The sequence below is a fragment of the Magnolia sinica genome, chromosome 18, assembly GCF_029962835.1.
Source record: "Magnolia sinica isolate HGM2019 chromosome 18, MsV1, whole genome shotgun sequence".
Taxonomy (NCBI): Eukaryota; Viridiplantae; Streptophyta; class Magnoliopsida; order Magnoliales; family Magnoliaceae; genus Magnolia; species Magnolia sinica.
In genome coordinates, this window is record NC_080590.1 from 11,860,427 (window position 1) to 11,875,000 (window position 14,574).

Sequence of the window (14,574 nt, forward strand, 5' to 3'; positions counted from 1 at the left end):
TAAAACAATTTTATTATTTGCCACAATCACTTTGAGAGCCATAGTTAATGTGCCCTTTTCACTGCAGATCATGCACACCACATGGCACCTTTTTCATTAGGCCACCTTGGAATTACAAGAATCTCCAATGCTACAAATAATGCCAAGCGTACGGTTGAAGAATCTATTATAGTAGTCTAGCCCCACCAATGAGCAACCAACGATCAGCACACCATGACAGCCCCAAACAACAAGTCCCGCAGACAAGACATCAGTTTTGGTTATGGTGGACCCTCGTCTTCAGCCAACATGCTTGTTTATAGATGAAGACATCCAGGTCCTGCCAAAGCAAAACTATCACACCCAGTCAACATGTTTGTATAGACGAAGACATCCAAGTCCTGCCAAAGCAAAGCTATCACACCCAGACTATCAACGTGCGTACTTCCATCCCCCCATGCAACGTGGCCCTTCTAACAGTAAATGAAACCCCATCAGATATGGTGGGCCACCACATGGATAAGCCAATGCTATATACGCCTGGCAAGTGTACAATAATTGGAGTCCATCCAAGCCGTAGATCAGCTACCACCTCAATCAGCTCTCCCAAGGCCAAATCCAATACCAAAGCAATAAAACACGCATAATTGCACCGACTACAAGCAGCCACGTGCACGCACAGCAACAGTAATCAAGTTCATGCATCAGGTGGGCCTCAACATGAATGGGGCAGCATCGAAATTGCACCAACTAGGTGATCTTAGCATAGGGAATTGACAACCAAGTTCCCAAACTACCTACCTCTACTTGCTGTCAGTTTCCAGTCTCTGAAGAAACTTGATATTTCTCAGTGCAGACTTGTGCAGAACTGCAAAAGTGGGTTTATAGACAAGAGAAGAAATCAGGATTTACAAGAACAGTTCTCTTCCAGGAACTGATCTTTTTTACATTTGGATAGGAAGAGCTAAGAGAAAATAACCGGAACAAACATTTCAGCTAATTGCCAGTGGCTGCTGCTTCACTAATCTTTTCTTCACCGCCTCGATAGCTTCCTGCCTCCTCTTTGATATCTCCTCCATTGCTCGCTGATATTGCAAGTCGATCAGCTCCAACTCCCGTCGCAGCTCATCACTGTCTTCCACTTCAGCCAAAACCAGAGAGGAAGCATTGCTTGGGATGCTGGAAAGGGTTTGCAAATCATTGCTATTGTTGCTGATAGCCATGCCTTTCTGATCAAGGCATGCTCCAGTTCCAACTCCAGAGAGAGTTCCTCTGTTCTCTCCTTTCATCTCGCATTCATTGTAATCCATGTAATCTGTCCTAGAACACAACTTACAGCTTTCTGCAGTAGAGATAGCAGAAAGGAATGATAGTTCAGAAACCTGATCGTCTGGAGTGGCCATGATGTGGGGATCATAATCGCCATGAGACATAACGTCATCGGGCTTTGCGTAGATGGCAGCTTCACAGATTGGCTGAATGGAGTCTTCAACTGAACTACAGTCGAGGCAAGGTGGGGGACTTGATATGTCGGCAGCTTCTAAAACGTTCTGTAAAGACCCAACTGAGCTTCTTCCGTATTCAAGCTGAGAGCTCTTCAGTGAGACTTTTGGAGATTGGGTTCCATGCAGAGCAACAAGATGATCGATACGGACACAGGGTTTCCACCCTTGTATTAAGTTTGTCAGCAGTAAGTCGATCAATTCAGCTATGAACATTACATTCTGATCGGCAAGTTCGAGCTGCTCAACCATTTCACTTGCAACTGAAAGAGCGGTATCGCTATGAAGATAAAATAAGAAATGGATGTTCCTTGCATGATCTGCATGTATGCACAAAAAAAGGAAAATTAAAAGACACTCGGCACAAAAGGAAAGTTATAATGGGTAAATAATCTTAAATCTCGATGAGAAACACGTGGATGAAGAATTTGGTTACCATGTTGACTTGCAATACGTAGAACAAGCGATATCGAGTTTTCATCATTCCTCGCCCCTTTTAACCTGAACTCGTCTTCTTTCTTCAATGTCCGAACCTCCACACTCAACAAGTGGGGCCCACCACCACCAGAATTCTTAATTACTGTGATGACAGGAGGCCCATAGACAGCAGTATCGATATCCATAGAGTGGGGTATCTGCTTCGCACTTGAAGGCTCCTCAGAGAGAACACAACGGTCTCCAAAGGCGCCCGTTTTGGGTGTAACAATATCAGGTAAAGGAAATGGATGATTTATGGCCAATCCATTGACACCATTTATTTGGAGAAAAGGGTCCTTCAAAAGCTCCTTTGCAGGCAATCTTTGAGCAGCTGGGGCTAGACATTTCTCGATTAAAATCTTCACTTCTGGATCCTTTACCTTACCAAGGGCAGCAGGCTTTATACCCTGGAAAGGCAGACAAATATCAGGCCATCAAAAGACTTAAGTAGAACAAAATAAACTAATAAATAAAGGGCTATTGTTCACTGAATGACTTACAGACGAAACCTTCCTGTATATTTGAGCTGGATTTTGACATTCGCTATAAGGGTATTCGAAAGTCACCATCTCTAGCATGCACATTCCAAACGAGTATATATCAGCCAACTCATTGTATTCCTCCTCATAGAGTTCAGGTGCCATAAACTCAGGGGTGCCTACACAATGCAACTTTCATCAATACTTGCTTATTGACAAGACCCATATAGGGATAAAATTATGCTTACACTTCTGCACCTCCCAAAAAATGAGGACATGTTAAAGAAAGATATGCTAGTGTAAAGGCATGTTAATAAGGATTAAAATCTCGGTTTTCCACAACAGATTGTCACACCTAAAAAACAAGCATTTCCCAATACGAACTGATATGAGTCTCAATAAAACGGACAATTTAAGGGTGTCAATGAATCAGGCTAGCTTGTCAGGTATTCAGGCCTGGCGTATCATGGAGACTAAGACTCCTCGGCCACTCACAAGTGGGGTCTAAGAAGTTCAAGCATGATTAGTAAGTAGGCTGGACTTGACTCAAGCTCACCAGTCCATCAAGTTATGATGATGGGGAGGGCGATGATGATGGTAATGACAATGATGTACATTAGTCACGCTTATGAATTACACAGCGCTACTATGGAGGCAGAAATTGCATGTTGGGCTTGGGCTTGACAAACTGTTACTCAGGTTGGGCTCAGACCTTCTAATATTGGGTTGAGCAGACACTAATCAGGCTCAGGCTCAGGCTCGGTGTGTTGACAGCTCTAAAAACAACGTGGCCACTGAATGATACACATGTGGTATTTTTTAGTACCAACAGTCTATAGTGTGATGCATATTGAAATCCCTTTTTAAGGAACATGTATTGGATAAAAGGATAGTTGAGGCAAGTTGATGATGATGATGACAGCGACTATATTGGATCAAATGATTCTTAATCACTGATGCAAGATGTGGGTGCAGATGTACCATTACATACCAATCCGGCATGCATTTGCACAAATAGATTGGCCGAATGCAACTATCTAAATACCACACAACATAAACAATCAGAGAAGCTGAAGAAAGAAAAATACCAATCACGCTTCGGGCATTAGCCTGTTGCATAACAGTTGCCAGCCCAAGGTCACCAATCTTGACCTCTCCATGGTTCCCATTGATGAATATGTTATCACATTTCAGGTCCCTATGTATGATCGGCGGATTGTGGCCATGAAGGTAGCTCAACCCCAACAAAATCTGCCTCGCCCATCCCTTCACAGCCTTCAGGTCGACCTTCTTGTGCTTCTTACGATACCTAAAATGAACCAAAGGCAACCTTTCACTAATCATCCACAATGCTAACCTCGCAGTATCAAAAAATAAGAAAGGCCACAAACTTACTGTCTAAGCGAGCCTGACGTGAACAATTCGGTGATGATATTTATAGTCTTGTTTTGATCATCAATCCATGAATTATAGAACTTCACAATCTGCTCGTGCTTCAAAGACTTCAACAGGTGCACTTCCGAGTACAGCCTTTCCAAGTCTTGTGACGACTGTAACACATCATCGATCTGAACTTGGTTCCAAGCAACTTCTATTCCATCAACTTCATCAAATGCCCTATAACTATATAAAGGAAACAAAAGTTTTAGGAAAAAAAAAAAAAACCCAAACCCAAACCCAAACCCAAATAATAAATCATTAGAAAAATAGAGGGGAAAAAAGAATACACTGTCTTGAAAGCGCCTTTGCCCAATATTTCTTTATACTGTTTTAGACACAGAATCGATGGGATTAAGAGGAGATCTCAAGCAAAGAACGGATTGGTGAATTCAGAAGAACGAAGAGACTCACGCGGATGTATCGACGGGTGGGATCGATTTCGAGGACGTCAGGGTCTGGCGGCTCGCTCTGAGAGGAGCTGTCCTCAGCAGCGCCGGCGCAACCGGCGGGGCCGTCGTTCCCGCTCCAATTCATCGATTTTGGGAGAGGCAGCGAGGGCCAAATTGCAGCAAAGACAATTGCAGGATTTGTTCAAATCCACAGACAAAAACCTAGCGAAAGAGAAAACCCTAGCCAAAAAGAAAACCCTAGTTTCAAAGGAAATGGAGAGAAAAGGAGAAGCTTCCTTCTGAGCAGATAAATAGATAGAGAAAAGGAACCCTAACCCTAATCAAGCGGCGCCGGAGAAGGCCGGAGGTGATACGTGTCGGCCTCTGGTTGAATGCGCGTTCTTCCAGCGGTGCTGCAGCGCCTCTCTCTCTCTCTCTCTCTCTCTCTCCCTGTTCTGCTCTGGCGATTTCTTTCTTTGGAGGGAAAGTGGCAGCTCTGCTACTGTTATTTATAGGTATCTCTCGAAGCAGTGACTTGTTTTCCTTTTATATTCTATCTCTATCCTGCATTTTTAGGACTGGCAATCCTCCTGTCCACCATCCGTCGCTCCGTGGACCCACATGCTCGGATGATCGAGACCGTCCATCCTTCGATAGCTACTTGTTTCTGATGCTGCCAACTAATCAAACTGAAAGAAGGATTCTAAATTACCCATTAACGGTTTTGAATGTGAAATGTTAGCAATTATCTCATTAACGGCCTGTACTCATTTTTAGCTGAACCCTGTTCGCAACTTGCATCGGTATGCAGGGAGCGTACCTACCGCCACGTGGGTATAATTTTCATGTAATCCAATCCGTTCATCAGGTACCCCGCCTCTCTTTCACTTTCGACAAAAGAAATCATGAAGATTCAAAACTCAGATAGGCCACAACATGGGAATGTTTTCGGAATGGAACTACCACAATTGGTTGTGTAGGGCCCACTGGGACGTCTACATTTCATCCAATCCGTTCATCTCAACTTGCCTCATCAGGATGAAAGCATTCTTCAAAAAATGACGCTATTGCAAAAATCAGGTGCACCATAACAAGTAAATTAATAAATATTAGATATAATTTCCAATGGTGTGGCTCATCTAAGTCTTTAATCAGCCTAATTTTTGGGATTGAGAATAAAAATTGGGTTTTGTGCCATATGGACGGGATGGATCTCATGATCGTACAGTCATTCCCCTCACGGAAGCGGTAGGCGCGCACCCCGCGAGCCTAGGCAAGTAACGCAAGATGCGGATTACTACGCTTGAGTTGTTTTTTCGCATCCACCGTACGACCGAGATGATGAACGGTTGTGATGGTTTTGTCCCCTACTAATGTGGGCCCTATGACCAGCCTATTGTGGATGAGTCTGAACTGCAACTCATGGAAAGGTAAATGCTGCTGAAAATAACGTGTGGTGGGTGAGAAACACGCCTCCCGCAATTAAGCAGAATCCTTTCATATTTAGTACCTAATTAAGGGAGTGGATCTGGGACCCCTTTAGGCACCAATTTTCGTGCGTCCATTTAATTTATGCACACATGTGGCATATGAACGAGATCGAAGCCGTTCATTTGGTGTTTACAGTAGTGGATGGGCCTTAATCCGAAAACTAAAATCTTTGGATGATAGTATCTCATTTAATAGATGGCTTACAAATGAACATTGTGAGACGAATCCAGGAACGGCTCACATTCAGTGAAAAAAGGTTCATTCGTTAAATGTTTAAGGCAATCTAGTCATAGAAAATCTTGGTCATGGAACAATCAACGGCGGAAAACGCAGGATTACTGGCTCGGATCATCATATACATGTGCCACGTGTATGGCAGACAATATGGAGGTACGGAAAATCCTTGCCAGCGGAGGCATGGAATCCGCTCCCTGTAGTTAATAGGAAGTTTTCCGTTTGGTGCCTTGCGCTGTGACTCGACTAGTGGATTGTGACTCGACGTGCATGACCGGTGAGTGGGCCTCACCATGTATTGGCCGAGGTAGATACTTTGTCTGATCGGACGGTTAAGACCACCAGATCATGACCTAGAAATGGGTGGTTGATATGAATATTGACAGTGGTCAGTAATGAATGGGAGAAGTCTAGTGATCGAAAGGGTAGAATTGTCTATTCGCTGTGCAGTTTGTGGTCCACCAGGTGTTCGACCAACTGAATGGCTGTTGTGCCGCATGTCCAATTTAAGTGGCAACGGCTGGATCCACTACAAAGCCATGTGTGGGCCCCACATTGATGTGTGCATGACATTTCATTCGTTCATCTAAGTATTCAAGTGCGCCTCCTCATGTTCTTCTTGGCGCCCAAAAATCAGGCCGGTCCAAAGCTTGGGTGGGCTGCATAATGTAAAATCATGTAGCGTGGCCCGCCTGAGTTTTGGAACAGAATCTTTTGAATGGATTGGATGGAAAGTGTAAAGCATGATGGCACAACTTAATCCGAAAGATTTTCCATGTTGAGAATCCCCATCCCAGCTGTTATATGCTGTATGGTCCACCCGATTTTGGCTCTGGCGTTATTTTCAGGCGCCAAAAGAGAAATGAGGTGGTCCGTGGACTGATTGGATGTCATGTAAACATTAAGACGGGTGATGACATTACAGACTCGTCATGAATTGTTCACTTCAATTGGACACTTCATAATCTGGACCGTTCATTTCCATGATTTCGGCAGTGGATTGGTCATATCACAGAGCAGCGATGATCAGTCAACAAAGTAGCAACGAGGTATGCTCGTCCCGTGATGCATTTTGGGTTATGGCTAACCGGTGATGTGCCCCACTGGAAGGATGGTTTAGATCAAGACTCACGTGTTAGACCAGCGGCATCAATTTTCTCAGAATATTAACGGGTTAGAATAATTCCCCAGAGATTCGAGGCGGATTCTTAAAAGGTCAAATGGATTCAAATTCACCGGTGATTCCTTTGATACCGCGCTCGGTACTGGTAGAAACTTTGTGGGCCATCATGATTTATTTATTTTACCCACGCGATGTATTCATTTTGCGAGCTCAAAATATGAGATAGATACAAATCTCAAGTGGACCACATCACATAAAGCTATCGGGATTAGATGCCTGGGTTGAAAACTTCTTGTGGGCCACAAGTTTTGTATCATGCTTAAAATTTTTTTTTTTAAAAATTAAATTCTAATTTTCTCCTTCATCTAGGTTCATACGACTTTAAAAACATATCAATGTTAAACAAGCATTGTGGCGGGCCCTGAGAAGGTTTCAACAGTGGGCATCACCATCTGCAGTACTTCAGCTTTTGATACGCTCATTTGTTGAAGGCGGATTAGCTAATATCCGGTAGTATCTTAGTGGGTGTTGCTCTAACATTTGTAGCCCAACTTTAAGTATTTGTTGTATATCTATGCCTTCGTATGTTTTTCCATCTCATTTTAGAAAATGATCTAAAACCTTTAAAAGATCCGAATCTCATGTGGACCTTACCAGTAGAAAAAGCTATGAATAACTATTAAAAGCTTTTGTGGCCTATAAAAGTTTTCGATCAAGCTGATCCTTGTATTTTGCTTTCATCCAGGTATTATTGACATTATCAACATGCTGGATGGCAAGTAAAATTAAGAAAACCTTGCAATGGGCCATTTAGAATTTTAAATGGTAACTCAATCACCACTTTTTCCTGTGGTGTGGTCCACTTATTAATATTTGGATATACTTAATTTTTGTGATCATGTCCTAAAATGGATTGGAGAAACGGTTGGACGGTGTGGATATACAACACATCATCAAGGTAGGCCCAATGATAAGTGTAGCACCCATTAAGCTGTTACCCGGGTAACACCTAATCCGCTCCCCATTTTTGGTCTAGTAGCCTAAAATGAGCTTAAAAAATGAATGTACGGCATAGAAATAATGTGGCTATATCTTTTGATACATCATCGGCTATCTATTCATTTCAATGGTCTGGCCCACTTGATGAGTGGATCGGCCTGATTTGACATTTGCAAGCCCCGATGTCCTACAACACCCCAGCTCTTTCGAGACAGCATGTTGTTTGTGTAACATCCAGTCCGTCCATCTGGCGCGCCTTGGAGGGAATCCCTGCGATCAAAACCTGGTCTGATCCACTATTCAGGCGGGCCATGTCAACAATTGGGAGGGGACACGGACACCAGCCATAGGTTTGTGTGGGGACCCCCATGGCGTGTATAATCCATCCAAGTCGTTCATCAGGTGCGCCTCAACGAGATGAAAGGGCAGTCGTCGATTGAAGCCGTGAACTTAAGCAGTTTTAGGAGCGAGTTTACATTGTTCACTATGACCTGGCCCACCTGAGTTTTGGATTGGGTTGATTTTTGCTCGAGGGGGCGCACCTGATGGACGGAGAGGATGCAAACCACAGAATGTGGTGGGTTCCACAGAGCTCAGTATTATACCCGATGCGTCAATAGGTGGTACATGATTTCGGTCCCTCGGCCATCGTTAGTATCTCCCCTGTACAAGTGGCAAATGAAGTGATCGGAACCGTTGATTTTGTGGGCCATACCAGTGCATGGGCTTCTAGCCTAAAATTGGTGTAATTGCACGATCCTGCCATTTGATAGCGGTGAACTTCTCCGGGCACGTAAATGTAAACGGCCGAAACGATGACTACATTGCGGATTTAGCGTACGTACAAACACAGCTATCTGATTGGTAACTATCAACGAACGAAATCGGTTGCTAAGATCGCCTGATTAGTGCTACTTTTGGGTATGGTTGTCCACGGCCCATGTTTTGGGCAGTCTGGATTGAAATGCATGTGTGAGCAGGACTCGTGTTGAAGAGTACTTGTAGCAGACCTGTGGATGAGGCACACGTCAGAGAGTGATCCAAGCCACTCGACAAGTTGGTTGGTCCACCTGTAAGATGACACCTCATGCGTAATGCAGATCATTGGTCATTTTTTTTTCTTAACGTCCATTTTCTCACACGTGTGGCTTGGGCTGATTTTAGACCAGGGCACGTCACCATCCACTGCCCTCCGCCTGATGAATAGACCGGATCTTGCACACGTGTGCCATGCAGGAAGCTCATGGAGCCACGTATTACTCGAGATTATTAGGTCCTTGCTATTGGGCCTTTAAGTTCGCAGCATGCTGGAGCCCCTTGTCTCTGTAGATGCTAGGCCTACGGTTGGGTAAATCTCAAACCGTTGATCTGATCACCTCTATCTGTGACTTTATACGCATTAGATCCTGATCACGTATGCGTGACTTTGCTTTATCTTCCACTTACGAATGCCCCATGTTTTAACGCGTGCAAAATTCTCATTCTAGACATCATAAAAGAATAGTATTAGCATTTAATGTATTCGGTGCATGGTTAAGGACGAGATTAAGTCTTTTCTCGACAGAGCTTCTTCATGCATAAGAAGCCGAAAAAATCTTTAAAAATAAAGGATAAAAAACAATATTATCGATAAAAAAGTGTTACTTTCAATGTATATAATCTGCTTATATAAGTAAAATAAATCCCTATTCACTATGTTAACTCAAGATAGAAATTAGTGTTTTGAGTAGCGCCATTAATGGAATGGGGCCTAACTATGCCACTATATAATATTGGCAAATAATGTAAATCCCTTATAGCGTACGTTCATACCCAAAGTCATAGCATATGCTATGTGTCACAGTGCATGTGACGTATGTTACAGCTTTTTTTTTAAATTTTTTTTCTATAAATGGTAAATATATTTTTTATTTTTTAAAGTAGTTATATTTCGTATTTGTACTTAATACTCTTAACATGCAGAATTTTAATTTATTTTCATATATGTGACTTGTGGTTTTAATTAGATATTATTAATTATAATTTACTTAAAATGTTATTGATGTAATAATAATTTAATTTGGTTTCTATATGTGAATTGGCTTTTGATAAATGATGATTAATAACTTCTTTGAATATGTTTATACTTGAAAAAATAAATAATTTTTTAAACATTTTTATATTTTATAATTTTTTACTATTTTTTATTACTTTTTATTTTTATATTTAAAAATAAAAATATTGTGTAGTTTATGCTATGTTATTTATGTTACACATTACATAGGGTTGAACACCATACAACACGCTGCGACTATTTAAAATAATAATAGAACATTTCCCCAAATAATAAAATCTACCAAAAAGAGTAAAATGACATTCAATTTTACAAAAACTCATAAATAACTCTTAAATATTTAAGATAAGGATTTTTGATGTAGAGAGGGTCATGGACAGTTACATGGCCAAGATGGATCAGAAAAAGGCCCGGTCGACGACTGAAGTGATACAGATCGTCGGACCTTAAATCAGGCATATCTCGCAATCTAAAATGAGTTATCAGACATAAAATATATGATTTTGGGGTTGAACGAGTTACTTTAGCCAACTAACCATGCTATGTCAGGTTACCCAAGTCGAATTTGCGAAATACCACTAAATCGATGGTCATTTCCTTAATTTAATTCCATTTTTACTATAAGCCATGTAAGGGCTATAGGCTTCCATCAACCACATGGCAGATCTCTTGGCGGAAACCCTAGGTCAATTTCGTGTTCCTGGTTTTGATCGCAGGATAGTACTGGCAGTGCATCCAAAGGTCATTCGTGAACAAGGGGGATCCAGCAAGGAGGAGATCGACGACATAATTTTTCAACACCCCAGACAAGGCAACAATTGAGTAGATCGAACAGATCTGGAATTCAAGATGCTGGTTAATATTCCTAGCTTCAATGACCAACTATACATTGGGCATTTCCTCGATTGACCTTTTGAAGTTGAGCGATTCTTCGACTATATAAACATCCCTAAAACAAAGAAAGTCAAACTTGTGGCCTACAAGTTGAAGGGCGGAGCTTCAGCTTGGTGGGAACAACTACAACTCGCACGAACCAGGCAAATGAAAGCACCAATATACACATGGCAACGGATGAAGTAACTACTACGTACTCGATTCCTCCCTACCAATTACGATCAGGTATTATTCCAACAATACTAAAATTGTCGACATGGTAGTTGATCGGTGAGAGAATACGCAAAAGAATTTTATCGCCTGGCGGCAGGTAACGATTTGGTTGAGATTGAATCACAGCAAGTCGTCCGATTCAATGGTGGATTGTGTACAACGATCCAGGATCGGGTCCAGATACAGTCCGTCTGAACGATGAATGATGCAATCAAGTTGGCTACATGGATGAAAGCGCAACTTGAATGTTCTAATACACAGACTTATCCTACCTAAAGGTCGCTGCGGCAGGTCCGCCTTAGGGAGCTCCACAGCTCAAGGGGAATGAGCCCATAGGAGCACGTGCTCAACCTCCTATGTCTGAGAGCTGAGATCAGGGAAGTGGGCAAGCTAGACCTCAAAGGGACATATCGACTGCTGTTGGTCTAAGTAGAATCTCGAACCCTTATACTCGGACAAGGCCCGACTACTGCTATCGCTGTGGCCAACCAGGCTACCTATTAAATACTTGTACCCAGCGAAAAGTGACGAACCTCACTATCAATAATGGTAGTGCTGATAATGCCTATGAAGATCCAAATGTTGAAGAACAAGAGCACACAACTGAGGACAAGGCAGATGATTCAGGTTGGGTTCCGCAAGATCGTCGCTCTTCGTAAGGCGGCTATTATATACAGCAAGAAAAGAAGTGCATTCACAGTGGCATAACATCTTTCAAACTAGGTGTAAGGTGAATCAAAAGGTTTGTGATATGATCATTGATAGTGAGAGTAATGAGAACATCGCCTCTAAAGTCATGGTGGAAAAATTACAATTGAAAACGGAGCGTCATCCCTCCCCATATACAATCGATTGGATCAAGAAAGTCAGAGAAACAAAGGTAACTAAATAGTGCATCATATCCTTTTCAATTGGTAAACATTATAAGGATGAAGTAGTATGCGATGTGGTTGACATGAAAGCATGTTACATACTACTCGGTTAACCCTAGCAATCTGACCGTGACGCCACTCATAAGGGGCGAGATAACATATATATTTTCGTCAAGCACGGTCGAAAGACCATATTGGCCCCTATGGATCTAGAGGGACTACCTGAAAGTTTTAAAGTGGAGGGCCGTTTTCTCTTAACCATACGAGACTTCGTGAAAGAATCCAAAGAAACATGACAGGCTTATGCATTAATTGTAGAAGGGAAAGAACTCGAGTCTACCATCATCCCTAAAAAACTAAGTTGTTACATGAATTCAAAGAAATTTGGCTCGATGACCTTTTCGATAGGTTACCCCTCATGCGGGATATCTAACACTATATCAACTTTGTCCCTAGGTCCAGTTTACCTAATCGTCCTCACTATCTGATGAGTCCGAATGAGTGCGAGATTCTGCAGGAGCAAGTGGAGGAACTGATCTATAAAGGTCTTATTCGAGAAAGCATGAGCCCATGTGCTGTACCAGCTCTATTAACTCTAAAGAAAGATGAAAGTTGGTGCATGTGTGTTGACAGTTAGGTCATTAACAAAATTACCATAAAATAGATATTTTCCATACCACGGCTGAACGATATGTTGGACATGCTCGAATGCGTGAAATTATTCTCTAAGTTAGATTTGAGAAGCGGCTACCATCAGATTCGAATACGGCCGAGTGATGAGTGGAATATGACCTTTAAGTCCAATGAAGGATTGTACGAATAGATGATCATGCCCTTCGGTCTTTCGAATGCGCCTAGCACATTTATGAGATTGATGAACCAAGTTCTGAAACCTTTCATTGGGCGGTTCATTGTGGTTTATTTCAATGATATTTTGATATACGGTCAAGACGAAACCATTCATATGGAACACCTCAAGAAGGTTCTTTAAGTGCTTGCTGAAAATAAATTGTGTCTCAATTTAAAAAAGCGCAGCTTCATGAGTGATAGCCCGTTGTTTCTAGGTTTTGTCGTAACATCCACGGGCATTTGGGTGGATGAGGAGAAGATGAAGGCAATTAGAGAGTGGCCGGTTCCCACAAATATTCACGAAGTGTGAAGTTTTTATGGACTAGCGACATTCTATCGTCGATTCATAAAAAATTTTAGTACCATTGTGTCACCAATCACAAATTACATGAAAGAAGGACAGTTTCAGTGGACTGACAAAGCCAACAGGATGCCGAAATTAAACGTAGGTTATCTACGACCCCGGTTCTTGTATTTTCCAAATTCGACAAACTATTTGAAGTTGAATGTGATGCCTCATATGTTGGGATTGGGGGAGTTTTGTCTCAAGAAGGTAAGCTGATAGCCTTTACAGTAAGAAACTTAGCGATGCACGCAAGAAGTGGTCTACATATAAGATCGAATTGTACGCAGTGGTCCATGCACTGCGATACTGGCGACATTATTTGATTAAAAGAGAATTCACACTTTGCACAGACTATCAAGTTTTCAAATTCATTAATAGTCAGGCTATATTAACCGTGTGTATGCTAGATGGATCTCGTTTTTGCAGGAATTCACGTTCATGCTAAAACATACGTCTGAGCAACAAAACAAAGTAGCTGATGTACTAAGTCATCGTGCAACTTTGTTAGTCACTATGGGCAATAAGGTTGTCAGGTTCAAGCGCCTTAAGGACATATATGCCGACGACGATGACTTCAAGGACGCATGAGTTAGATGTCAAGAAGGTTACCCCAGCGACTTACATATGCAAGATAGGTTCCTTTTCAAGGGGAACAGACTGTGCATCCCCAAAAGGTCGTTAAGGGAGCAGATAATCCAAGAGCTACATGGAGGTGATCTCAGTGGACACCTTAGGCAAGACAAGATGCGAGCTATTGTAGAAGAGCAGTATTACTGGCCACAATTGGTACGTGATGTGGGAAAGACAATCTAACATTGTTATATTTGTCAGACCTCCAAGGGACAATCTCATAATACGGGCCTCTGCACCCCGTTACCCTTGTCTGATGGCCCTTGGGAGGATTTATTTATGGACTTCATGCTTGGTCTCTCACAATCACAACGCGGCATGGATTTGGTGTTTGTGGTAGTAGATCGTTTCTCCAAGATGACACACTTTATTCCATACAAAAAGACTCTCAATGCAACACACTTGGCGAATCTATTCTTCAGAGAAGTCGTGCGGCTACATGGGGTTCCCAAGACTATTATTTCTAATCGTGACACAAAGTTCATTAGCCACTTTTGGCGAACTTTGTGCACTCGATTCAATTCACGACTTTAGTTCAGCAACACCTACCACCCAAAAACTGAAGGGCAAACCGAGGTTGTGAATCGCACGTTGGGAAACCTCC

General features: G+C 42.2%; 1 protein-coding gene across 1 annotated transcript; it reads right to left on the minus strand.

Annotated features, from left to right (window-relative positions):
• Window positions 1-805: 805 nt before the first annotated feature.
• On the minus strand, window positions 806-4,817 carry LOC131232438 (probable serine/threonine-protein kinase WNK6). The gene is made up of 8 exons (XM_058228664.1): window positions 4,603-4,817; window positions 4,289-4,506; window positions 4,165-4,202; window positions 3,833-4,060; window positions 3,526-3,746; window positions 2,459-2,616; window positions 1,918-2,365; window positions 806-1,801 (listed from the first exon to the last, which is right to left on the minus strand). The coding sequence occupies exons 2-8, from the start codon at window positions 4,409-4,411 to the stop codon at window positions 972-974; spliced, it is 2,046 nt and encodes a 681-aa protein (XP_058084647.1). The 5' UTR covers window positions 4,412-4,506; window positions 4,603-4,817; the 3' UTR covers window positions 806-971.
• Between the last annotated feature and the right edge of the window lie 9,757 nt (window positions 4,818-14,574).

Coding starts and splice junctions, on each gene's coding strand:
- LOC131232438 (XM_058228664.1), bottom strand. CDS start 4,411: ATGAATTGGAGCGGGAACGACGGCCCCGCCGGTTGCGCCGGCGCTGCT. Junction 4,203..4,288: donor CCACCCGTCGATACATCCGC/GTGAGTCTCTTC, acceptor TGTCTAAAACAG/TATAAAGAAATATTGGGCAA. Junction 2,366..2,458: donor TATACAGGAAGGTTTCGTCT/GTAAGTCATTCA, acceptor CTGCCTTTCCAG/GGTATAAAGCCTGCTGCCCT.